Source organism: Vigna umbellata, chromosome 6, assembly GCF_029865625.1.
Source record: "Vigna umbellata cultivar VRB3 chromosome 6, Vumbellata_1.0, whole genome shotgun sequence".
Lineage (NCBI taxonomy): Eukaryota > Viridiplantae > Streptophyta > Magnoliopsida > Fabales > Fabaceae > Vigna > Vigna umbellata.
Window position 1 is genome coordinate 15,439,000 of NC_142170.1, and position 26,911 is coordinate 15,465,910.

General features: G+C 35.4%; 5 protein-coding genes across 8 annotated transcripts; 2 read left to right on the plus strand and 3 right to left on the minus strand.

Moving 5' to 3' along the window:
• The first annotated feature begins 336 nt into the window (after positions 1 to 336).
• Positions 337 to 2,184, plus strand: LOC148196850 (uncharacterized). The gene has a single exon (XM_088093524.1). The coding sequence runs from the start codon at positions 337 to 339 to the stop codon at positions 2,182 to 2,184; it is 1,848 nt and encodes a 615-aa protein (XP_087949650.1).
• A 4,470-nt stretch (positions 2,185 to 6,654) lies between these two features.
• Positions 6,655 to 11,199, minus strand: LOC124843302 (putative receptor-like protein kinase At1g80640). Its single transcript, XM_047320008.2, has 11 exons — positions 10,549 to 11,199; positions 10,107 to 10,464; positions 9,269 to 9,439; positions 8,907 to 9,148; positions 8,678 to 8,810; positions 8,516 to 8,579; positions 8,333 to 8,429; positions 8,146 to 8,245; positions 7,194 to 7,312; positions 7,026 to 7,115; positions 6,655 to 6,940 (listed from the first exon to the last, which is right to left on the minus strand). Exons 2-11 carry the CDS (start codon positions 10,222 to 10,224, stop codon positions 6,788 to 6,790), a joined length of 1,287 nt encoding a protein of 428 aa, XP_047175964.1. The 5' UTR covers positions 10,225 to 10,464; positions 10,549 to 11,199; the 3' UTR covers positions 6,655 to 6,787.
• A 2,964-nt stretch (positions 11,200 to 14,163) lies between these two features.
• LOC124843271 (uncharacterized) lies at positions 14,164 to 18,799 on the plus strand. Its single transcript, XM_047319976.2, has 5 exons — positions 14,164 to 14,670; positions 16,548 to 16,598; positions 17,720 to 17,782; positions 17,906 to 17,974; positions 18,112 to 18,799. The coding sequence occupies exons 1-5, from the start codon at positions 14,347 to 14,349 to the stop codon at positions 18,382 to 18,384; spliced, it is 780 nt and encodes a 259-aa protein (XP_047175932.1). The 5' UTR covers positions 14,164 to 14,346; the 3' UTR covers positions 18,385 to 18,799.
• An 835-nt stretch (positions 18,800 to 19,634) lies between these two features.
• LOC124843278 (RNI-like superfamily protein) lies at positions 19,635 to 21,750 on the minus strand. Of its 3 annotated transcripts, XM_088092295.1 has the most exons (3): positions 21,619 to 21,692; positions 21,329 to 21,362; positions 19,635 to 21,232 (listed from the first exon to the last, which is right to left on the minus strand). In XM_088092295.1, exon 3 carries the CDS (start codon positions 21,227 to 21,229, stop codon positions 19,826 to 19,828), a length of 1,404 nt encoding a protein of 467 aa, XP_087948421.1. In that variant the 5' UTR covers positions 21,230 to 21,232; positions 21,329 to 21,362; positions 21,619 to 21,692; the 3' UTR covers positions 19,635 to 19,825. The 3 variants fall into 3 exon arrangements, with proteins under 3 accessions (XP_087948421.1, XP_087948420.1, XP_047175936.2); XM_088092294.1 differs by lacking the exon at positions 21,329 to 21,362 and having other exon boundaries at positions 21,619 to 21,750; XM_047319980.2 differs by having other exon boundaries at positions 19,635 to 21,362; positions 21,619 to 21,746.
• A 2,840-nt stretch (positions 21,751 to 24,590) lies between these two features.
• On the minus strand, positions 24,591 to 26,911 carry LOC124843246 (transcription factor bHLH25-like). Of its 2 annotated transcripts, none has more exons than XM_047319945.2 (4): positions 26,748 to 26,911; positions 26,204 to 26,653; positions 24,982 to 25,332; positions 24,591 to 24,905 (listed from the first exon to the last, which is right to left on the minus strand). In XM_047319945.2, exons 1-4 carry the CDS (start codon positions 26,781 to 26,783, stop codon positions 24,810 to 24,812), a joined length of 933 nt encoding a protein of 310 aa, XP_047175901.2. In that variant the 5' UTR covers positions 26,784 to 26,911; the 3' UTR covers positions 24,591 to 24,809. The 2 variants fall into 2 exon arrangements, with proteins under 2 accessions (XP_047175901.2, XP_047175903.2); XM_047319947.2 differs by having other exon boundaries at positions 26,729 to 26,889.

Genomic DNA, 26,911 nt, shown 5'->3' on the forward strand with positions numbered 1-26,911 from the left:
CTATCATGAACAAAACCCATGCCTAAAAACTGGGGCAGCTTTGACATTCACGGATACATATCTCCATACTTATTTTACCAAACACCAATATCCTTTTCGTGTGTTGTATCTCATATTCACATATTACATGCCAACGTGGCTATTCAGTGTCCTTTAAATCCTTACCACTTTCAACTTTTCTGTGATTTTCGTTTATTTTTAGCATGCATCATTTCTGCATTTTCGCATAAATCGTTTTCATCTAATCTAAGTTAATAAAAACAGTATAAAGTTTAAGAAAAAACAACGGCGAAAATTTCACGACATCCTTAAAGGACTCGAGCAAACTCCAAAGCTATGGAAGATTGGGAAGAAGAACGTGAAACTGTAAAGGCCGATATTAGTCAGCTAAAGGATCAAGTCGGTCAAATTTTAGAAGCGTTGAAAGCCATGAAAACCGCAGGAGAGACTTCGTCTGCAAAGGCTGATGATAATGCTCACACTCCAGTACATGACGCCGTGGGCACACAATTCACATTTCCAATGTATGGTTTACCACCAGGTTACACACCGCCAATTGGAGATTATTCAGAGGCAGAGCATACTTCTTTGGCTTTTCCCGTAACCAGCAATGTACTTCCCATTAGTACCCAGGGGCCTATCCATACAACTGAGGCAAATCTGAATGAAACGTCCAAGCTTCCCCACACAATTGTCGCACAAGATATTGCTTTGCAGGCGAACGTAGAAGGAGCGAAGGATAAACTCGAAGTTCTAGAAGGTAGATTGAGAGCCATAGAAGGGTTTGAAAGTTACGGGTTTGGTGACGTGGCAAAGTTGAGTTTGGCTCCAGGAGTGACCATTCCACACAAGTTTAAGGTGCCAGAATTTGAGAAATACAAGGGAAACACATGCCCTAAGAACCATTTGACCATGTTTTGTCGAAAAATGGCTGCCTACGCATACGACGATAAACTACTTATTCATTTCTTTCAAGATAGTTTGGCTGAAGCAGCGTTGAGTTGGTATACGCATCTGGAATCCTCTCATATCCATTCTTGGACAGATTTGGCAGATGCCTTTGTAAGACAATACAAATACAACATGCATGTCGCGCCAGACAGGTTACAATTGCACCATATGGCAAAGAAAGATGAGGAGTCTTTTAAAGAATACGCACAACAATGGAGAGAGCTGGCAACGCAGGTTGAACCACCTCTATATGACAAGGAGATGGTTGCAATGTTTGTAAGCACACTACAACCACCTTTTTATGAGCATATGATTGGCAACGTGTCTTCCAATTTCGCCGATATCATCATCATAGGCGAAAGAATCGAAATCGGACTGAAAAGTGGGAAAATTATATCTCAAGCCACCACTCCGAAAGAGAAAGAAGGGGGAGTGCATGCAACATCAGCAATACCCATGTGGGGAGGTCATGCACCCACACATAGCTATCAACCAAGCCCGAGTTATCCTCCTTATGTGAACAATACAGTGTCTGGTCCCCAAATGAGACCTCGACAACCAGGATATTATCAACCACAACAGGCTAATGCCAGGGGCACTGGAGCCGGTTTAGGTCCAGATCAGAATGTTGGTCAGAACACCCATCCTAGGAGAGAACCAGAGAAGAATTTCACTCCCATTCCTATGACATACACAGAATTGTTACCTCATCTCTTAAAGAAAGGCATGGCCAGTATTCGTCCCATGAAACCTTTACAACCTCCATACCCTCATAATTATGATCCAAATGCAAGATGCAATTTTCATGGGGGAAGCATTGGCCATTCGACTGAAAGGTGCATGGGTCTTAAGTTCAAAGTACAATCGCTAATTGATGCAGGATGGTTGAAGTTCCAGGAAGACAAACCTAGAATTGAGGTCAACCCCCTTGCCGAGCATGGAAACGCCTCAACCAATGCCATCGAGGTTGGACGACACAAACTAGTAAGGAATGTAAGTGAAATTCAAAGCTCCAAAGAGATCATTTTTGATAAATTGGTAAAACTGGGTTTGCTCAGGAGCAAAGGTGACCTTGAGAAGGCATGTGGAGTACATCTAGGATCCGAGCATTCCATTAATGAGTGTACCAAGTTTAGACTCATTCTCCAAGATTTGATCGACAGAAATTTCCTACAAGTATACCACAAGGATAAAGAAGAAGATGTATTTGCAAACCAAAGACCTGAAGGATAAAGAATTTGCCTGTGATGCTTATTGAAATGTAATCATTTTTTAATTAACCTCACTGCTTTGCCCGGAGCCTTGGGGTTCCTATTTTAGGGTTGACGCTTTTTTTTTTTTTTTTTTTTTTTTTTTTTGCATTTGGTTTAACATTAAATCATGTTTGTTTCGTTTTTTATCATCATCTCGTGTCTTAAATATTTTTTTAAAATCGAATAACATGGATATGACAATAATGTTTTTCCTAATTTTAAGCACCCTATCAATAACATGGAAGATGATTATGACTGACCCGGAACCCTCTCCAGAGTTAATGATATTTGTGAAGCAAGATTCTAAAGAAATAAAACTCCATCAAGTAAAGGTTGAAGTCTTTAGTGTAAGAGAAGAAAGCGAGAGAAAAAAAGGTAAAAGTCGACACTAGCACGAAGAAAGAGTTCAACATGAGTGTCTTCAGAATCAAAGATGAAGTACAAAAAGCAGTTCGATGCGAGATTTCTAGCTGGGGCAAGATACTCCCAAAAGGTGGCAAGTATCGTGTTGAAGAAGGACTATAATGAGCAAATTCATGTCGACTATCATACTTTAAAGACAATTTCTCATTGCCGCAAACCTGAACAATCAAACTTCCCATCGTCGTCCAAAGATGAATGGGATAGTCAAGGCCGCTAATAAAAATATATCAAGAGGAATATACCTTCAGTTACCTCACATCGGTACGCATATCGACTGGGGCAATACCTTTTTCTTGGGCATATGGAACCGAAGCAGTACTACACTTTGAGGTAGAAATCTCATCCCTACAAGTGTTAATGGAAACCAGTTAGAAGAAGCAGATGGAGTTCAAAATCGGTTTGATCAGCTCAATCTCATTAAAAAAAGATTGACCACAACATGCCATGGGAAACTATACCAGCAAAGGGAATTCCAAGAAGGTGAATTGGTCCTAAAAAAGATTTTAGGGGCAAGTGGACTGCAAATTATGAAGGTCCGTATGTAGTAAAGAAGACTTTTGGTGGTGGTGCACTTATTCTCACCAGAAAGGATGGAGAGGGGTTACCTTTGCCAGTTAATTCTGGCACAGTAAAAAATTTTCTAATGATTCCATGATAGGGAATGCTTTTAAGGTGGAATTGACAATATTATATTATGCAATAAATTTTTTTTTCATCTCTTTCATAAGGTCGTTCTTAACTTTCAAAATCCCTCCCGAAAATAATAAGCATCACAGGCACATTCACAGGGTGCGAGCTTGTCCTTAAGGGATGTCGTGGATTTAAAACAAAACAAGAAATATAATGCCATCTTTGGGCTCAGCTAATTTTTCACCCATACATGCATGCATTCATCATAGTGTAGGTATCATCATAGGAAAAGCATGGCACACCATTCATCGCCAACAAGAATTTGTAATTTCAATAGAATACAGTTCAAGGAAAATACATCAGTGACGAAATTCAGAATTTTCAAACAAAAAAAAGAGACCAGTTTCTATCCTGGTACCTAAGCCCAGTTTTTATCCTGGCACCTAAGACCAGTTTCTATCCTGGCACCTAAGACCAGTTTCTATCCTGGTACCTAAGCCCAGTTTCTATCCTGGCACCTAAGACCAGTTTCTATCCTGGCACCTAAGACCAGTTTCTATCCTGGTACCTAAGCCCAGTTTCTATCCTGGCACCAAAGACCAGTTTCTATCCTGGCACCGAAGACCAGTTTCTATCCTGGCACCAAAGACCAGTTTCTATCCTGGTACCAAAGACCAGTTTCTATCCTGGCACCGAAGACCAGTTTCTATCCTGGCACCAAAGACCAGTTTCTATCCTGGCACCTAAGACCAGTTTCTATCCTGGCACCTAAGACCAGTTTCTATCCTGGCACCTAAGACCAGTTTCTATCCTGGCACCAAAGACCAGTTTCTATCCTGGCACCGAAGACCAGTTTCTATCCTGGCACCAAAGACCAGTTTCTATCCTGGTACCAAAGACCAGTTTCTATCCTGGCACCAAAGACCAGTTTCTATCCTGGCACCAAAGACCCGTTTCTATCCTGGCACCTAAGACCAGTTTCTATCCTGGCACCTAAGACCAGTTTCTATCCTGGCACCAAAGACCAGTTTCTATCCTGGCACCAAAGACCAGTTTCTATCCTGGCACCAAAGACCAGTTTCTATCCTGGCACCTAAGACCAGTTTCTATCCTGGTACCTAAGACCAGTTTCTATCCTGGCACCAAAGACCAGTTTCTATCCTGGCACCAAAGACCAGTTTCTATCCTGGCACCTAAGACCAGTTTCTATCCTGGCACCTAAGACCAGTTTCTATCCTGGCACCTAAGACCAGTTTCTATCCTGGCACCTAAGACCAGTTTCTATCCTGGTACCTAAGCCCAGTTTCTATCCTGGCACCAAAGCCCAGTTTCTATCCTGGCACCAAAGCCCAGTTTTCATCCTGGCACAAAAGGAGTTATACGAATTTTACGAGGTTTCTGCACTCACCATTTAATTTTACGAGGTTCCTGCCCTCATCATTCAAGTTATGCGAGGTTCCTGCCCTCACCATTTAATTTTACGAGGTTCGTGCGCCTCACCATCAAGTTTTACGAGGTTCCTGCCCTCACCACTTAATTTTACGAGGTTCCTACGCCTCACCATCAAGTTATACGAACAAAGTTCATAGGGTATGACACACCCTCCACAAGTGTCACGGCTTTTTCAGCGAGCTCCACAAGGTTGCCACATGCTCTACCAGGTAAGCTTCGAGGTAACCTCTCTCCTTTTCTTTAGACCCGAACGAAATTAGCGTCTTTATCTTTATTTAGCTTTTACTGTGATAACACAAAAACTCTAAGGTTCATGTTATCCAGCAAAATCCAAATAAAGAGGGGCAGCTGTCAACACCCAATTTCGTCCGGGTAAGTAAATATTTAAAAATAATAAAAAAATAAGATAATAATAATTAATGGTGGGTAAAAAGGGATAAAATAATGACTTTACTACAATATTTTTGAAATGTTAGTTTAATATGGTAAAAATTTGAATTAATATTATGCTAATAATTATAAACAATAAATTAAAATAGTATATTAACATAATTTGTTGCATCAGTTGCTTTTAAAGAGGAAATTATGATTTTCTGACAATAATGATAATCAATGTTTTGAATATTATTTATTTTGTTTTCTGGCAACCATGCAATTTCTTTCCCTGTTTTGTTTTACTGTCAATTAATTCACAATTAAGGCAAGATTTTAATAATATTGCAATGTGTGTATATAAATATGCACTCTGCCATAGAGGAGAAAAAAGAGAGAGAGACACTATGGAATAATCGAGATAGAAAAAGTATAAGAGAGTATAGAGAAAAGTAATTTATCATGCTAGAAGAACTCTGCCAACAGAAATTACCAAAGAAGAATTAGAGAGTATTGAAAGCTGAAAAGGTACGTCATCTTCACACCCTCTTTTTTTTCTTTTTTGTTGCAATTTGAAGGTTTTTTCTAAAGGTTTTATTTTTTTATACAAATGACGTTCTTTTAAAAATCATGATTTTTGAAGTATAGATACACGTCGACATATGGTCGGTTTCTGTCCTTTTTTTTCCCACCGTTCTTAAAAATAAAAAAATACAAAATCTTTAAAATAAAAAATATCAATCTTGTTAAACCAAATCTTTTTTCGTGTTCACTTTCCAAAAATCCAAATCAATCTATAATATTTTTTTTAAACAAACTCACAAACCTTTTTCTAGATAAAGAACTACGTGATCCCTGATTGTCCATTAAATGGATGTACGTAGGACCAAGATCAATTCTTGTCGGGTTCATAAAACAAAAAATATATTTTTGTCTCTCAATAGTTTATTTATATTATTTTTTTTAGGGAAAATTAAACATTTAAAAAACCACTTCAATCTTTATACATTTAATTAAAGGTACTGCCTTTGGGCAGGCGCGATAGGGTGCTAACACCTTCCTTACGCGTAACCGATTCCCGAACCTGAAAATCTCTTTTCGTAGACCATGTTTTATTTTTTGGTTTTCCATAGTTTTTCCATAATAAATTATGGTGGCGACTCCACGAATCTTTTTCTCAAACCCGTTTGTTCTTCGGGTCGCCGTCCCGTCGTGATCCCGGTTGCGACAGTGTCAATCCATTATATGATTGAACTCATATCTCATTGGTGTTTATGTCTCCTTTTGATAGACTCAACTCTGTTAACCGTAAAATTCGTGTTCAAATGTTAGGAATACATTTGTCTGCGTGGTGTGTATGTTTTCTTTCTTAAGATTAATGATTTGTAAGTCCAAATGCGTCTTTCGGTTATACAGCTACCAAATTAATCTTTTAGAATGTTTTCAGAACTTGTAAAGATGGTAATATCATTGTGATATGTCATACGCGTGTAAGTGTCCAATATGTGTCATATAAGAACACAGTTTAATAGACATTCGAGTTTCATATAGTACGAGTGAAAGAAGAATCAAATTGCAATCATAAATAATTACACTTGGATATTCCTCTTTGTCTCTTTGTAATATTAATAACAATGATTATAATTATAAAGTTTAAGAAGTGAACAGGTACCATAGTTGAAAAATGAAAAAACGATTATATAATATCAATGAGAGTTCTCTGAGCTGATGGGTTCTGTAACTCTTAATGACCCTCCAAGCTCAACGGGTACCAAAGGGATGAGAGAGTGCAGCACGTCTGTTATGAGTGGCCTATAACTTGGTTCTGCTTGCACGCAGAGTACAGCAACTGCAGCAACCTGTAGAATGCTAACATGAACTTAAGATGTTGCATTTATCATTAAGCAGAAAAACTTGTGATAACAGTGCTTCTACCCAACGAACCTGATACAAGTGCTTCAAATCCATTGTGTCTCTGATAACAGGATCAAGAATACTTGGAAGCTTCGATCTGTCAGTTAGCTGAGGCATGGCCTGCAAGGTGAAAGTTTTAACCATCAAGTACTGCAGAACTGGAGTTTTCATTCAGATTTCTCCACTGAGAAAACATACCCATGATACAAGGGATTGATATTGGTTTGAGGTCATGTTCTCCATGGGCTTTCTTCCGGTTAGGAGTTCTAGAAGGACAACCCCAAAAGCATAGACATCGCTCTTGTCAGTTAGTTTACCTGAAAAGCTGGCTCTTGTTACATTCATTTTGAAGGAAAATGGAAAAATGGAAAGATCAAGCTTCATAGTTTCAGTCAGCTTAAAGCTATTACAAGGGGAAACGGTTCAATTCACTAATATCTCTTCTACCCTCACAAAGTAAGCTAGTACTTGCAAATTACACACTATATCAAGATTTTTTAATGGGTTCTACTGAAGTTTTTTAAGGATAGGCTTCAATATCTAATGATGAATATAAAAGAATGAAATGCATGAGGGGAATGGAATGGAATAGAATGAAACGGGACAAAGGTACCATTTCTATGTTTGGAAATTTATCATGGAATAGATAATACCATCCCCATGCCCTCCAAATTCAAGGGAGAGAAAGGGAAAGGTCCTTTCCATTCCATCCAACTACACCTCATTTCACTTCATTCCATCCCTTTCAGTCAGTCCAAAAATAGCCATTTAGGTTTCCTGTCTTCCTCTATCCCTCTTAATTGGATTATTTTCCTTTACAATACTGTAGATAGTAAGTTACTAAACTTCAACAAAAGAAAAAGTAGATTATGTCCTTTTCCTTTCTCAACTTGCACAAGGATAAAAAGAATTTCCCCCAAATAAGAAAACTCCATTCACTGATTGTCATTCAGGATAATCACAATTGTAGAACTTATTTATTATAGTACCTAGCAATGGCAGCAGTCACTAGAAAAAAAGAATGACATAAAAACTTAGAAAGAAATGATTTTCAAAAGAAAAGTGAAGTGATCAAACAGGAAGAGCATGAAGCAACAGTGTGGCAAGGTTAATGTTATGTCTTTTCATGATGATAAATATTCCTGCATACCATGTGATATGTACTCAGGGGCCACGTATCCTAAAGTTCCTGACATCTTCATGTTCTTGTGTTGCATTCCAGAAACCATAGCAAATCCAAAATCTGATAACTGAATCACAAAACTCAGAAAGGAAAATGAACAATATAATTAACTAATTGAGAACATGTAAGATTATTAAGTCAATAACAATCTAACCTTCGCATTAAAGTTAGAGTCCAGAAGAACATTAGAAGATTGTAAGTCTCGATGAACCACAGGAGGATTGGAGTGTTCATGGAGATATTCTAATGCTCTAACAGACGAAATATGCATTAGACAATATAGATGAGGCAACGAATACTTAATTAATTTTAAGCAGAAAAGGCATCCTAAATTCACCTGGCAACATCAACAGCAATTCTTAACCTTAGATACCAGGTTAAAGATGACCCTCGATTAGGCCCTACAAATTGTTGATACCAATGAGCAACATGTGATCATTAAGTTCCTAATATATGAACTTTTTCCTTTTTTCTTGATCAACATTAATGAAAAATGTACCATGCAATTGAGTTTCCAGAGACCCGTTCTCCACCAATTCATAAACAAGAAACCTCGATTGACCATGAACACAATAACCCATAAGTTTTATGATATTCTGATGGCGCATCTTGCTCAACCAACTCACTTCATTCTGAAATTTAGCGCAACAACTAAAGGCGAATTCAATAAAGAGAAATATCATATCCCAGGAAATACATGTTCAAGTATAATTCTAAAGGACCATCACCTCAAATTCTCTATCAGCATCACTATCTGCTTTCTTCACAGCTGCCTGGAAATGCTCATCAAAGTTAGCTCTGTAAATGATTCTAGAACCACTCTTTCTCATAATACTGCTTGTGCTAAAGCTGTTCGTGGCAGCCTCCAACAGCTGATAGTCAAAAATAGCAACTGAACTCTTCTTATCTGCCATCCTTGAGTAATTAAGTTTTGCATTAACCGAGCTTAAAGTCTCCCCTTTTGCAGCCTCTACAAGTTCAATAAATAAATGAATGAGGAGCGGAAAAGGAATTTTCTATGCTTGCATTACCTCTGCACAAAAACAAAAAGAAGACCCAAATAAAGTTTCACCAGAAAAAATAGTCATACCGGTGGTTTCTTGGCTTTTACTTCTGGAGAGTTTTGAGGTTTTATGTCGACGGAACCAGACATAAACTATGATTAGGAAGACTCCACCAACAAGACCAGAACAAGCAACTAATGCAATTAGAATTCTCTTATTCAAATTCTGATGGTGCACTGCTCTGACCTCATGAATACCTGTTCCAAAGTATGACAGCAAAATAGTTCATTAAGCACCAATTTCAAGGTTTTAAATTGCAGTTTCCGTCATGTTTCTTGATATTGCCGAAAATTACGGACAAATGCAGACACAATTGCAGTTGCTGACACTTGAAAAACCGGTCCCAGAGCTTTTTTAAAACCGATACACTGAAGTTACATAAAAATTCAAATCAAAGAAAACGTTGATGGGAATTGCAATTCAAAAAATAAAATATAAGATGAAAAAGTTGGTCGGGAGATCGTTAAAGCCAGAAAATGTCTACTTAAAGAGAAAAATGAGGAGACAGTTTTGTTTGATCAGAATTTATGACTGCCAGTGAAAGGTTATGGTTTTCCAAGGACTTCAGCACCAAAATATGAATGTTTTACTACTTTTTACTTTCAAAATTGCATTTTTCAGAAACCACGCTTATATATATCAAGAAAATGATCACACCCGACCACGATTCAAGGAAAATTCATGATAACAGAAAATAGAAAGTAGAAACAGTACAGTATGGCTGTGTAGTTTGGGGGTATCAAGTTCAGAATTTTGTAGAGTTTAGAACCAATGCTAACTCATAAAAGGCACTACCAAGCACGAAGCGAGCAGAAACTAAAAAAGGAATGTTAAAAATAAGCGTAGAAGTTGTTGGTATGGTACCTGGAGACTCAGCTTGTGCATTTTGAGAAACAGAAATGAAAGATGCAGCATGAAGAATTGGCAAGGAAAGAGAAATGCTAAGCACCCAAATAGGTAGGAAGAGAACAAGAAGATTCATCTGGGGTGTCCTTGTCAAAGGAGAGAGAGTGGAGTGGAATAACTTGTTGTCAAGAGAAGCTTCTTTCTTTTCTTGTTCAATTTTGAAACGAGTTTTGGCTGTGCAGAAATGGACAAAGCCACAAAGGTTCTTCTTTCAGGAAAACCGAGAAAGCACTTTCTAGTCCATTTTTAATTTGCTGATTGATGAAGCATGATGAGAGATTTCACAGAAGAGAGAAGGTGGGGGGCAACATGGAACCTGAAATCACGTGGCAGTTATCTAAAGGTGAGTGAGGAGAGTTCAAAAGTTACTGGGACACCCAGGGTTTGTGAGATGCACAACCTGCATGTGGGTCATCACCATTTATGCTACACCAACAAAAATTAATGCAAGGATTTTCCTAAGGTGCTTGCTTTGCCAACTTTTGGAACATAAAGTTCTAAGCCTTCTCTTTACCTGTTTACCTCTTCTTTTTTCAAATTATACACTTGTTCTCTAACTCCTTCAGGGTCCCCCTGTTTGGCAATTTGTCATAAAAGTAGAGTGCATATTCAAAGACACATTATACCTTGTCATTTCTGAATAGATTGAAATTAAATCTTACCATTTCTGTGTTTACTTAATCAGCAGTAGTGGATTGTGTATCTTTCAATTCTCAATGCACATATTTATATACACACTAGATTGCTGAATTTGGAAATGAAATATAACTCTTATTTTAACTGCTATTTCCACTGTTTTTACTTAGAAGTTGAAATCATACTCACAGAATAATTGGAAACAGGATGTGACCATATCAGAAAGATGGCATGTAATTTTCACCAAACAATACAGCTCACCCATTGCCGAAGGAAAGGGGGAAAACAACAAAGAAATACAGTTAAACTAAACAACAATATAATAGAAAGTTGGCCATAATTATAGTCATGTAATGCATTATGTATAATTACTTTTTGGAGGAAAATGCATGTTGCAGTAACGTCACATACGTCACGTGAACCTTTATCATAAAAAACTCATCCCATCAAAACGGGAAAACATAGGCAAAATAACTAAAAATGGCTTTACCATATATTTAAGACATATTTTAGACATTAAACAACTATTAATAACATATACAATGTTTTATTTGAGTTTTGATCTGATATTATATTCTCGTGTTTAAGTTTATGACAGACTAAACAATCACTAACATTTTTCTATCATAAATTTATTTAAATTTTTCATGCACTTCTGATCTCTCTTGCTTGTTATTATGTACTGTAAATATTTTCTCTCGTTTTATAAAAATATACTTAAAAAAAATACCACTATGTTATCATGAAGTTTTCAAACAATAGAATAAATAGAAAGAGAGAACAAAATTTAGATTTACAGAATCAAAAGTAATAAAACAAAATGTTAATGAATAATACTGGTTGAGAAAATAAATTAAATAAAAAAAGTTATGTATTAAAAATAAAGAATTTGAGAAGTGTAGTATTTAATAAAATATTTAACAACATTGAACACTAAATGAATTCGCAGAGTTTGATGGGTCTATAAATTGTGGGTTGGGTTGGGACTGTACTGGGTTTCATTTGGGCTATCTATCCATGGTTTGGGTTATTTCTTTCTCCACCCCCATATTTTCTTCTTCTTCTCCCTTCATAATTTAAAAAATGACTAATATAATTTTGTTATTATATATACAAAATAAATTACACAAGTTATTATATAATTCCAAACATAGTTTTAATAATAAGATAAAAAGTGGCAAGAAAAAAGAGTAAGCATATATATATATATATATATATATATATATATATATATATATATATATATATATATATATATATATATATATATATATATATATATATATATATATATATATATATATATATATATATATATATATATATAACAGAGAAAAATAGGTTTTCAAATTAAATTTGCATTCAGATTCTTATATTGGGAAGGGAAACATTCCAAAGGACCAACACTTTTTAGATGTAATCACTTTTTTAATTGGATGTAATATATCATCACAGACACGATTACATTCTAAACTATATACTTGATTTTAAAGACAGTTTTATTCAATATATAGTAAAATATTTATAATAATAACATTAATATACTAATCGCATCATTGGACTAATAAAACACTATAATGTTATGTTTAATTATTTTGTTTAGTATATAGTTAGATATAAATGTGAATATATTTTGTTTAGTATATTGGTATATCAATTATTTAGTTAAATCCTCCTCTTTGATGTTTGGAGGCATATTTAATTATATTAAAATATACACATTGCATCTAATTTGTTTTCTGTTTTTAAATATCTCACTCATTGGGTTTATAATCACACACTGTTTTTATCAATAAATTTTGTGTTTTAATATAGTTCACCCAAATTGCTTAATATATTTGGCAACATTGCATAAAGTGAATTTAAGATTTAAAATCACGGTTTTGATAGAAGAAACCTATTGATATTTTATTAATACTTTTTTTATGAATACTCTCGTCTATATACAGAAAGAGAAAAAACAAAAGGAAAAAGTAGGCTAATAGAATAAAAATAAAAATAAACAAGAGTTATATAAAATATTTTTACAAAAGATAGATATATGTATATATTTCAGTATGCAAAATAGTTTCATTATTAGTTATGGGTAAAGAAAGGAACAATTTAAATATATATCTTTTCTTGAATCATTCTATACACTTTTTAAAAATAAAATTCCAATAGAACTTCGAATTTCAAAAGAAACAAGTCTTGAAGACTTTGTTATATAATAATCAATGCCTCCCACTATACTATTTAATCATCATTAAAAACAAGACAATATTCTCATTAATATTTTCAAAGTGAGTATAATTCATCAATTAAAACATAAGATTTTTAAAACCAATTTTAAGATATTGTTTGTAAACATAGTTTATTTGTGACATTTTTCTTCAATATCAGCTTTGCAAAAATAATTTTATCAAAATTAAAACCGAGTAACTAGTATAATACTGGGCTATAATATGTGTTTATTTGTTTTTATTAGGTTTAATGTCTCGGTAGGTCCCTATTTTCGGCGTGAATCTCAAATAGGTCCCTTTTCTTTTCGGCGTCTCAATTGGGTCCCCATTTTTGTAAAATTGTAACAATTAGGGGTCTGCCGTCAAATTGGACAAACGGCCGTTTAATTGTTTCTTATGTGTCAGATGGGAATCATGCCACGTGTCATTACTGAAAACACTGTTCATGCCACGTAAGAAACAATTAAACGGCCGTTTGTCCAATTTGACGGCAGACCCCTAATTGTTACAATTTTACAAAAATGGGGACCCAATTGAGACGCCGAAAAGAAAAGGGACCTATTTGAGATTCACGCCGAAAATAGGGACCTACCGAGACATTAAACCTTTTTATTATAATGTGTAATCGGTTTAGTTGCAGTTTTGGCAGGTTTGGGGTAACACTCTAAATTAAATTTTATGTTGCAAATCAAGTTTATTAACCATTGAAATATTTAATCATCCATTCAACACAAGAAAAGAAAATTTCAGAATCATCTGCAGTTCAGGGGAACTTTAAATGGCAATAATAATAATAATAATAATAATGAGAGAAAATTTGATGAGAAAATTTTAGAAAGTGTGATGATAAAGTAAATGATTTTGAATGAAAGTGGAAATGAAGTTACAGTGAGATTTATAAAATAGGTTTTGACGAAGGTATTGGTGAAGGAATAAGAAAACGAAATGGGGTCCATGGATATGCCGGTTGAAGAATCCATCCATGCTTTTATATTTTGTTTGAAATCAGAAAATTGGTTTAGTCTAGCCCACCAAAAATGGGAATAAAAGAGTAGAGAAGATAAAAAAGAACACTTGAGGTTTGTTTGACACGTGAAACCGAGGTGGGACCCCAAGGAATGATCCACACAGCAACATCTTCTATTACAATTTTCAATTGCAATCACAACGAAAGCCTTTCCCTTTCTTCAATTTTTTCCATTTCTGATTATATTAATATTTCTGAGGAGTGGTGATATGCAGCATAGCAGAAGCCTCTTTCTTTCTCTCTTTCTTTCCTTGCTATTGCCTATTTAACATTCCAACCACACCCACTTCTTTCTTCCAATCCACCTCACCAGATGTGCCACGACGACGACTGGGTCAACCTCGCCGTCGCCGACGATTCCCTCGTCGTCAACCTTCTCCTCCGCCTCCACCACACTCCTCCTCCTCTTCCGCCGCCGCCGCTCTCTCTTCACCTCCACTGGACAGTGCGTCAGCGCCGCTCGAGATCCGTCCGCAGACACGCCGCCGCCGCGTCTCACAAAAAACAGGACTCCACCAGAGCCAGCCCCACCACGCCGCTCTCCTGGAGCGGCGCCACGTCGGCAAGCGGCGGCAACCTGGACGGCTACGAGGAGTCCAGCCGCCCAACCAGTCTACCTCAAACCTCAAGATCTAAGGTTCATTCTCTTCTCCTTCTCTTTCTATCTTGTGTTTCACTTCTCCGTCACGCTCGTGGCCCTCACGTTCAGTTAAACAGCCAGCGCCAAACTGTTTTTTTTTTTGCGAGGCTCTCTGCAACTGTAGCTATGTGTGTGTGTGTATGCATGCTGGTGTGGCAGTTTTTCTTGGAATCTCGAATGGACGAAAATGCCATTGGCGGGATTTGATCTACGCCAGATTTAGAATTGTACATCTGTTATTTTGATTTTCCTTTTTCCTTGCGAGAAAGTTCGTTGGACTTGGAGTAGTTACTACTTTGATTCAACGCATGGTTTTTCTTCGATGACTCTTCTTTCTTCCTCCACACTTTTCCCTTTTAAATGACGGAAACACCCTTCCTTCAGAACCGAATTTCGTATCTCCAGCGTGTTTCGCCCGTATAAGATGGAAGTTGCAACTGATCTTATGTTATTTTATTGGTATCGGTATTTGCGTAATATTGTGGGAATAGCATGTTTTTTCGGGTGGCGTGTTTTCGTGGGAAATTGCTTATTCTTGTTGTTCTTCGTCTTCTTCATCTGTTGCGGTGGTTGTCACTGCATAATGTTTGGTAGTGGTTGACCGGTTGTGCGATTTTTTCTGGTGTTTATAATTACGATGCTACGAAAGGGTAGGGTTGGGTTGGGTGGGAAACTTGTATTTGTGTCGTCGCTCCATTCATGCTTTTCCTGCACCCGCACACACACTCTCTCTCTTCTCTTTCGCTTTCGTGCTTTAATAATACTAGTAATTAATTAATACTAGTAATTATTTTTAACTAATCCCACTCCATGGGTGTGCGTCGTCGTTTCACATGCGAGTTAAATAAAGGATGACAAATGTCAGTTACGACATCATCGTCAAAGTTTGAACACAAGGCGAGCCTCTGTGTTGATGTCAAATAATAAGATAGTGAATGGCAAAAGGCAAAAGTCAAAAGTAGGAATGCCATTGTTTTTCAGAGAAAGAAAAGGTAAAGAAGAAAGAGGAAAGAGAGTTTTTGATTGGGAAGAGTTACTCAATAGTTTTGTTGTTTGGTGGGACAAGGTTGGAATTGTGAGAATCTATCTCGTGTTGTAGCGTGTGAGGAAAATAAATGAAATGGGGTAAGCACTAAGCAGTGTGAGTATCTATCTCGTGTTGTTTTTTATTTGGGGTCCAAAATAAATAAATAAATAAATACTTGGAAAGTAAAAAGAGTAAATAAAAGGGGCTGGCATTCTGGTGCGTTAAATGCCACAAACGATTATAGCTATTTTGGTAGCTCCCATACGAAAATCGACGGGGACCACATGGTTACCAAATCGGTGGGTTGGTTCAATGCCTAGCTAGACCAATCTCTGCCTTCGTTTTCAAACACGGTTAGATTATTTGGCATGGAACCGTTCGTTTTTGGATGGACAGGTTCTGAAGAGAGCGATTTGTTTCTCACCACCATCCTAGCCAGCTCTCTTCAAAACAACGTCGTTCTTTCTGTATCGCTGTGATGGTACGGAGCCACTGCACTATGACCGTAACGTATAAATAGGAAGTTCTCATATTAGAATATATGGTACACTTCAATTAATGCTACCTTCAGTGCTCCAGAGTCATACTTCTGAGATGCATTTTTTATTTTTTCAGGTTTTCTTTCTCGCTTCACATTATTATTACTCCCGTTAAAAGTATCGGTTCCCGAAAAATTGTCTATGTGAATGGGTATTCCTTCTCGTGTCATAAAAAATAATAAATAGCGTAAAAGCTAATTACACAGATTGTGGTTTAAGGAATAAAACAATCCCAATAATTTAATAATTTTCTCTATAAATCCATACTTTTCTGGATCCTGAATTCTACTACATTTTGTATTTTGCAGGTTTCTAATCCCAGTGAAACAGCCACTACCAGAAAGTCAAGAAGAAAAAAGGTAAATATGAGCCTTTTACTCGATGTCCATATTCTCGAATATTCTAGTAATTGGACTGTTTCATAAATTTAACTTTTCAGGAACACTTAATTATAGGAACCGTGATGCGCGTGTATCGGGATATTTTAAGAGATAAGAAAGAATATATATATCTGTATGCTACTTAAGAATCGTAAGAATATGAATCAAGGCTAGATAGAAGAGGCGCTGGATGGTTGCCTATCTATGTCGAGATAAATACTTTTGTAGACCATGTTTGAGAAAGTTGGGCAGACCAAATCATCAACACTATACTTTATGGTACATAATCATATAGACCTTGACTACCCAACTTGTCTATTATTGATTGGTCTAGACCACCAACTTGTGTAGACAGCATCTATGCAGCGGATTTTCCTATGACAATGTGTTCTCATTGTGTCCTTACAAGCATTCTTTTGACTTTCGTACTAGTCACTCCCAATCTCTCTCTACGTTTCTACTATATCTTGTATCATATCTATTGCTTTCTCTCTTCCTCCTTTTTCCCCACACCCTGTTTTTACCTTCCCTTCACCCTCCACTTTTGGATGGAGCGTGTTTATAATTTGTCTTTCTCATATGACCTAAGAAACTAGAGAGAGAGAGAGAGAGAGAGGACCAATGAGTTGAGGTGATAAACGGTGCTTTAACTTATACGACCTTAGCAGTTGGTGGATTGCTGTTAATTGAATAGAAGCACAAATTAGTTTACGTGTTCTCATGGAGTATTGAAAACACACTAAAGCAAAGTTTGATTGATCCAACAACTGAGGACTAGATGGTCAGTACATCGCATAAGTTCTTGTGGTTCTAACTTACAATTCAATTTTGTCTGTTTTTTCAGCCCCTCCTTTAAAAAAAAGACCGTGCCTCAATGGGTTGTTGCCGTTTAAGATGTCTTAAAAAAATATTTATATTTAGTGATTTTATATCTTTTGTTTTTTAGCTCGTGGTATAGTTATAATTTTAACCAGTTCTTACAGCTAACACAATTGGAGTAGCGCCATGACCCCATGTTTTACTTCTTTTCTTCTCCCCTTGTGTTTCTTCCTTTCTGGTTTCAGTTCCCTGCTTAAACCTAATGCTTGTCGTGTCTGCAGACCTTAGCTGAACTAAAAGATGAGGAGGATTTGTTGTTGAAGGAAAGAAAAAGTTTGAAAAAAGTAAGATTTTTCCTTTATTTTCATAAATAGTTTAATTTCGCTTCACATGAGTTTTATTCCTTACCTTTGGAGATATAATTGGTTATGGTTTGTTCACCCAACATTGTGTGGATTTGGGAACAGGAACTGGCGTCCTTGCGTCTCACTGTTGAGAAACATAGAACCACAAATGAAAGCTTAAAGAGAATGAAGGTAAAACTCCTTTCTAAAACCTTTGCTAATTCTTAGTTCACTCCTAACATAATAAGCTTTGAATGACTGTTGCTTTCCGTAACTAAATATCTGAGATATGGTGCATCAGAATCTAAAGTGTTGATCTTCTTTAACAGCTTGATTTTGTGTCACGGCAAAACTCTAGTGCTGCTGCTGCGGCCTCTGAGGTGTGTGGGAAAGCTGTGAGTGACCCGTCTCAGTTTGCAACGTCAGAGTGTCATTCATCTAATTCAGTCTCCCGAAACACTGTCACACATGACGTTGCACCTGTTTGTGCAGCAAATGCTTCTCCCAAAGCACAAGAGAATGGTAACCAAGAATCTACATTCGTGCTTCCTGATCTAAATTTGCCCGTTGATGAGAGTTTCAGCGCCGATGCCATGCATTGAATTAGCTTACCTAATAAAAGGATAAAATCTCGAGTGATATTCATTCAGCATACGGACAAGTTTGTCCGACATCATCTTCCAACTATGCCTAATAGTGATAGTACAAGGAATAGCATGTCAGTTCTAACAAATTAAGTTTTGCTAATGTAATTGTAGATGTTAAACCATTCACATTTCCTACTTGGTCAAAACTGATTGATGTGGAAATTGTTTTTTTCTTTTCATTCATGAAACTGAGGGTAGTGTAGAAATCCTAACAGATCAGGTGTAGTTCCATTTTTTTCCCTTCACAGGTTTCTACACTGTCCAAAATTCTTTGTGGCAACCCTCGATCGTCCTTTATTATAGATATATTTCCTCATTAATGTAATTACCTGTTCTACATAGATAATTCAAGAATTTTGGTTCTTGTGCTCGTTTCGGTTCTTTCTAATTCTCTTCAAAAGCTTGTTATGCATCCTTGAAGAAGGTTAATAAGTTATCGCTTTGTCACACACACACAAACACCATTTTTGCCTTATTGAACTTCTTCTCACAATCTCACAATAAGTTATTTTTCAAAAAAAAATCAACAATTTTGTGTGATTTCTAATAATTAAAATATATATATATATATATATATATATATATATATATATATATATATATATATATATATATATATATATATACACACACACACCGAATTCTATTGCATTGGAACAAAGAGAGTTAGATTCTCATGCAAAAGTTGCTTATACAAATAAATTTTTCTTAACAATTAAATATCAATTTCATTAGATGGTGAAGAAGCATAAAAGCTTGAGATGAGACAAACATTCATTCAGTTTGTTCAACCACTCAACTTTGAAAGAAACACTCAACAGCAATGTTTGTGAACAATAACATTTTTATTTACTTATTATAATACATTAACCAATTTTACTTAAATAAATATCGTTGCAATAAAATTTATTGATACAAATAAATAAATTTATATAATTATTAAAACGTGAAATTATTCAAAATAAAATCTTTAATGTCCTAAACCCAAAACTTAAACTATCATTAACAATAATATGGATTCAAGGAATGAAAACTTGAATACCATGGTGAAGGCCCAACACATCATAGGAATTTTTTCCAGAAAAGATAATGGAAAGACACATTTATAGCTAATTACCTGGTTCAGAAAGAATCAAATTGTAACATAGTTAAGTAAAAACTACTTTTATGATGAACTTTTCTGCATTCACTGGAGTACATTGAAGTACAGTTTACAAAAAGATCCAATTTCATAAATGTAGGAAGCATTGCTGAGATGATATACACCGTATACTGCCGGAAAGAATATTTGATCAATTACATGTACAAAATAAATACAGCAGAATAATCTTATATATGTGTGACACTGATTTTGATACACTACACATAGCTAAGATTCCCTCAAACCTCAACAGCTTCAGTACATCCATGATAAGTCTTGCCTGAAAGACACAGACTTTGCAGCACCTTGAACACCCCTTTCAGAAATTTGAGGGCAATCTTCGATGGCCAAGAAATCCAACTTGAACGATCCAATAAGTGGCTTTAATCCATCATCAGAGATCCCCAGACATTTGCTTAACCGCAAAATGCACAATCTGGGAAACTGGCTCACAAGCTGTAGTCCTTCATCACTAATCTCTTGGCACCTTACCAGTTCAAGAGTTTCAAGATATTCTGCCGCGCAAAGGGCTTCCATTCCAACATCATTGAAGGAATAAACATGATCTAGTGCAAGCTGTCGAACAGGGCATTTATTAATCAAACATAGTATTCCACTCAATGTGAACGAGGATGATGAAGGAAACTCCCCATCAGAAAAAGATATCCTCACTGATTCAAGCTTGGAGCAGTTTTGAGCCAAGGCTTTCAGACTCTCATCTGTCAATCTCAATGGATTATTGACCAATGAGGGAAGTGAAAAATCCGATGGAACTCTAAAAGAAACCGATTGAAGGTTACTTGATCTTTCGGACAGACAAATAATGTCAAAGTCTCTCACCCCAACACACATGTCAAGATGAATTTTCTGCAAGTTCTTGCACTTTTTCAACACGCAAGCCAGTCCTCTCCCAGGACTGATTATACAATTCACCAGGCTAAGTTCAAGCATATTCTCACAAGGCACATGCTGCTTTTGCCACCTATCCACAGACAACCGATCATAGACCTTCATGTATCTGTAATTAGCATCCACTTCAAACTGCAACCTTCTGAGTTTGTGCCAACCAAGTCCAAGCTTAATCAAGTCCCCTTCACCAATGGCCCTGCAATTCTTGATGGAGAGATCCTCCAGCGTCCCAAGCTTGCCAAGGTATTCAAGCCACTCCACACTGCTCACATTAAGGCATCTGATAAGGTGAAGCCTGGAGAGGTTCTTGCAACCCACAACAAGAGAGAGAATGCCGCAGCCAGTGATCCTTGGAGTGAAATTCAACCTCAGAGATGAGAGCTTGGAAGAAGAAGCCAAGTAACGGAGACCAACATCAGTGATAAATGTGCAGTAGCTGAGGGAGAGATCAGTGAGCAGAGGGCAATGTTTTGCAAGAATGAGAAGGCCCTTATCATCCAATTGTTTTCCCAGTTTGGACATCCATCCAGAGTATGTAATCTCCACCTTAGACAAGTTCTGAAACCTTATACACAAACACGTCAAAGCTTCGTCTGCAGGATCCATACCACACCCAACCTTTATGCATTCCCTCTGTGCATTGTCCAAATAAAAAAGCCGCTTACAAACAAGAGAAACAGCGTTTCTGTCGTTTGTTTTCTTCATCCTACTCAATATCTCCCATACTATGTGCTCTGGTATGCTATCCATCCACTGAAAAAATAAAAAAATTATTGCAACAAGGTCAAATTTTCATCCCAAACTCATTTATACCAATGCCCAACAATTAAAATTCGAAAATTCCAATACACATCACGCCTGTATGCTGCTGTGTCGGTCATCCCTTTGACACAAGAAGAAACACAATGAAAAAAATGGTTAGATCTGGGCGAAATTCAAAAGGGGTGAAGGATTGATTCATTTTGTAATGAATTGAACTGGGAATTGGAGAACGAATTGGCACTGAAGAACAATATGGAAATCGAAATTATGCATAACCCAAAACTCAATAGGGTGATTGATTGAATGGTAGGAGAATGAAGTGAAAAATAGAGTTTGAGATAACATGAAAAGAAGGAAGTAATGGATCCATTGCCTACCTGCTCTTCACAACGTCAATGCCCCAGAACCTACCAGAAAACCAAACTACATAAGATTTGTTTGCATATGAATCTAAATATCAATCATCATTTAAAACAGGATTTGCATTAGATATTTTTCTTACAACCTCTTCTCTTGATATTTCCTTTCTCAGGCCCCAACAAATACACACTCTATTGGGCTTTTTCTCTCAAGCCCAACTCCAACAGTTAAAAGCCCAAACCCCTGAACACCTATAAAAGTTTATGATGTTTCAACTTATCTAAAAATTAACTTAACAATTTTAATTTCCACAGAATTATTAAATCCTTCTTCATATGTAACATTTTTTATTTTTTTCCTTTACGATTAAAATAATATATTTTATGAGTGATAAACAAAATGTGCCATTATGTAATATATATTTCTACTTTAAGTATTTATGTACTGCAAGTCCTTATTCATTTATTTATGTTAAACTAAGTCTATTTGCCTTTAAATATAAATGAAAACTACTTATTCTTATATTTTAACATACATTAATTCATTATATTAAGTCTACTTGCATTTAAATACAAAAGAGAACTACTTATTCTTATATTTTGTTTGGTCAATTGATTTATCATTAACATTGTGCTATTGTCATTGGAACTTCTGAATTATCAATTTTAGAAAAGTACTTTGAATTCTTACCTTGAGTTTTGATTTGCTATCCTAGAAAAATTAACTCTTCTGACATGGATATCTCTTATTATATTAGTACATTTTGACAATCAAACTTTTAGATGAATAAAAGTAGTTTATACATTTAAAAGTATTTACTCATTATAAATTGTAATTATACAAATAAATACGAAATGCCGCATTGTTGAGAAATAATGCTTAAAGAGGATTATTAAAATATAATAAAATTCAAAAATATATAATGAAAAAAAGTTAAAAGTGTATGTCCAGATGAAAATAAAATTATGTATATTATATTATGTGTGAATTGACATGGAAAATTGAATGGAGTGCATTGAATGTATGTTTAAATGTGTTAGTTGAAAATACGTACCTTGTATTAGAGATGTTAATAAATAGTATGGTTGAGTTTGGTATCTATTATCCTACCAACTGAATGACATGAAACATAAACAAATTTCCACCATATGAGAAAAATCACTGAAATCTTCACCTTTCGTTTGACCTCTTAAATGCGTTCAAATTTAGATCCCACTGCACATTTTTTTTCTTAGTTTCCCACTTAACTGTGTTCGAATTCGGATGATGCTATGTAACTTTACTTTCTTTCAATTATTTTCTCCTATGATTATGATAAATTAATATCTTAAATGTTTAAATATATTTTCTACTCTTAAATCTATTGCTTATATATCTTTCCTCTAACAATTATTTTCAAATAAAATAATGTTGGACATTATTTTTATCTAATTCTTTTTAAATATTAGTTAATGTTTTACATTTATATTTAAATTAAAATGTGTCAACTGATATAATTAATTAAAAATACTCTTTGATACATAAAAATATTAACTCGGTTAAATAATGAAAACTATATTTAATTTATTTTTTAAATTTAAAAACCAAGCAGTATAATAGTATGAAAAAAAGAATAAATTATAATTTTATATTAAAAATTATAAACTAAAAACATGTTATAATTCATATTTCAATTTAACAGCTAATAATTAATATGAGAAAATAAAAGAATTGAGGATAATAAGTGTAATTATAAAAGTAAAATATTTCCAAATAAAGCCTGAATACTTTTACCGCATTTGACAATTTTAGTTAGTAATCATAGAACTTGTACTATGGTGTCACGCGCATTCGGCGTTTGGCTTTTAGCATGTTAACGTGAATCACGTTTGTTTTCATGTTTTCCAGTGACGTGACAATCGTTAGTACTATAGTTATATTTTTATTTAAATTTATTATGTTTGATTTCAATTTACTAATGTATTTTATTTTCAATTTGCATAAGTATGATGTGAAATAGTTTAACAAAAAATATAATGATAATTTGACAATATTTTTTTATAATATTTTAATATTATTTACGTGTCATTTTGTGATTGGTTCAAAATTATTCCAAAATCAATAATGATAATCCTAAACACCAACATGAACCAATCACAAAATGATACGTAGATGATATTAAAATATTGTTTCAGTACCGTAATTTTATTTTTAATGAAATAATTTCTAATACTCTTTTGTTTAATTAATATATATACAATAAATAATTCATACACAAAAAGAAAAAATAGATGGCTCAATTACCTAAACGCATAATCATGGCAAAGAGGCTCCATTCTATCAAAATCAAATTGAAAGTGTAAAAGCCAAATCTTACAAATGTGTATGTGTTAGGTGTGGATATGATTTATTTTAATTAAAAAAGTTGCTCCACTTGAATATTAAAATAGAATATTGACAAATAAATTTACTTTGTTATTTTGTACACCACTTTTTTACCTAATTATTTATGACAATATTTATGGAAAGTTTTAGTTCAATTTTTTATTCCGAGATTTCATGCGATTTATTGAATAGATTTTGTTATACAATATAAAATACAATTTTTATTTCAATATTATGTCTCCCTTTAGATTTTAAAGTAAATTTTGGTAGGTGTCGTGATAAATTTTGTTACAATCAAAATGAATTTGAAATGTAATAATATTTTTTATCATTTGAAATTCTTGATAGTCTTATCATTATTTATAATGGAAATGTTATATATCTTCTACTTTAGTGTAAAATTTTATAAAATAATAAAATTTATACTTAAGACTTTCATCGAAGATTCATCATAAAAAAAACTCTCACATACATAAAATATAAAATAATCATTTGATACTCTATCAAATGGTGGTTATGCATAATCCTGCTAAAATAATTTCATCAATCACGAAAAAGTTAGCAATCTTCTCTCATACTTTTTTTCGTCATGATCCACCAATGTCTATAAGTATCAGAATCAATGTCGTTCCAATGATTGGAGTTTATTTTGAGAAGTTTGATATTGCATTTGTGAAAACGTGTTCATCGCAAACACTCCCAGCGAAGCTTTCGCTTTCATGTTACAAACAAGAACACGAAATGGAATCTTTGAAATTTAAAATTTCAAAGCCGATACACGATCAAACCACGGAAAATAAAAAGACCAAGTGAGTAGTAATTTCGAAACAAACTGTTTGATACACTAGTACGGATCGCCATTGATGTTCATGTGATTCATGAACACTTTCCTCAGATTTTTCACCACATCGCTCACTGTCATCTTGTACGCGTCACCCATCTGCAACCCATGAACGCAAACAGTGAAATAGTTGTACAGAGATTTACTTCAACCATGAATCGTTGGGTGAAAGTACCTGAGCGATGATGGTAATGCCAAGAGTTGAATTTCCAAAGGGCAACACGCTGGTGGCAGTGACACAGAGATGAAGATTTTCAAGGTGGTCCAATAATTTGAGCTCAACTCCTTCTTCCTTCTCACAATGGATCTCGATCAGCACCTCATTCTCCATCACTCTTGCTTCAATATCAGGGAGCATTCTACACCAATCCTTCGAATCTCCTTCACTTGACTCACACACATCGCTCTTCTTCAGGATCATCACCGATTCTTTCCCTCTCTTGTTTCTCTCTTCAAGCTCCGTCACACGTTCTTTGAGTTCTTTCACGTAATTAATCGCTTCCCCCAGTATCGAACTCTTGTCCGTCTGTCATACCATTCTCACAAACCATTTTATCAAATTCATATACAAAATACTTCAATTCATACATCATGCGTCTGCATCATGTAAAAGTAACTTCATATAATCAATAGTTTTATCTACTAATAATAACACAAAGCACTAAGAATCAATTATACCGTTTTCAATGATTTAGATGATTGATTATTTTAATATGTTGCTTAGATAATTATGCACTGAAAAATATGACTTTTAGTGGCAAGATGGTCTTCCAACGATGGCAAATCCATAAAAATTTAATCTGAAATGATCTCTTACATCTCAACCAAACAGATTCTAAAATGAAGTTTTGTGCGATACAGAGTGCTCTGATGCGCTGTGTTCCAGGTATCTAGCATGTGTCACAATGTGCTGCTCTCATTACTAATGTACTTTTTAGGATTATAATATAGTAAAGTTTACTTAAAAAAATACGTGATTTTGTCTCGAAAATGTCAAGACCGGTCTTCATGCCACAGGCTATATACCACGGCACCAAGATCATCGACCACGCCAGTGAAGATCAAGATTAACTTTTGACAAAGAAAACAATATATCAAGTGCGGAACGAAAAATGGTGTCTCTCAAAATGTAATCCAGGAAGAATGAATTATAAAGAGTGTATAAGAATATACTCTGAATGTGCATAGGATTCCAGTATTCTTAGATTACCGAGGCGAAAGTTGACAAACTTTGTTCATCGAATATCGAGTTGAAGATGTAAATTAAAAAAGTTGAACAGGCACTGATCTGATAGATACCCAGAGGAGTAATAATAATATATTTAAAAATGGAAAGGGAAAGTTGGAATAATGGTGAATGGGGAGAGAAATGTGGGGTTGAGAAAGGGACAAGTTACCTTCTTGAGACCGGGGATGGTGGCTGAAAGTGCTATGAACCTCTCGGTGAGTTCCTGTCTCCTTCTTCTTTCGGCCATGATGTGGTCCACGGAACCGTTTCTGGTCCTCTTTCCGGTTTGGGTTGTGGACTTGGGTTTTGGTTGTTCTGGGTTGAGATTTTGGTGGCGCTTTTTGGCGGAGAGAGTGGAAGCAGACGGTGGTTGAGGGGTGGCTGGTATAATGGTAGAGCTATCGAAAGACAGAATATATGTTCTGGGAGAAGAAGAGGTTTTGGAGTTTGAACCTACCATCGTTAGCGTCTCAGCATCTGTGGGGGTTGTGAAGTTGTGGTGGTGAGTTTCAGTTTCAGAAGAAAAACCCGGTTCACCAAGTATCTCCCTGAGGAAGTTCTCCTCTTGTGTGTGGCACTCTTCTAACATCAGATCCCCATGCCTGTCATCGTCCATTTCCTACGACAAAACAATAATTTCAAAATTTCAAACGGTCGTCCAACATAACATTTTACGACAACGATAACATGGTACCTGGTGTTTCTGATTTTACCATTTGAAGAGAGCAATTCTGCCATGCTTGCTCCATGGGAGAGTAGAAAGCAGAAGTGTTGATTTTGCAGAGATTTGAGTCCAGGTGCCTCAATGACTGTCAATGGAAAACCACCGTTTAAATAATATCCATTACTTTTCAGCTTCTTCTATTGCTCAATTAAT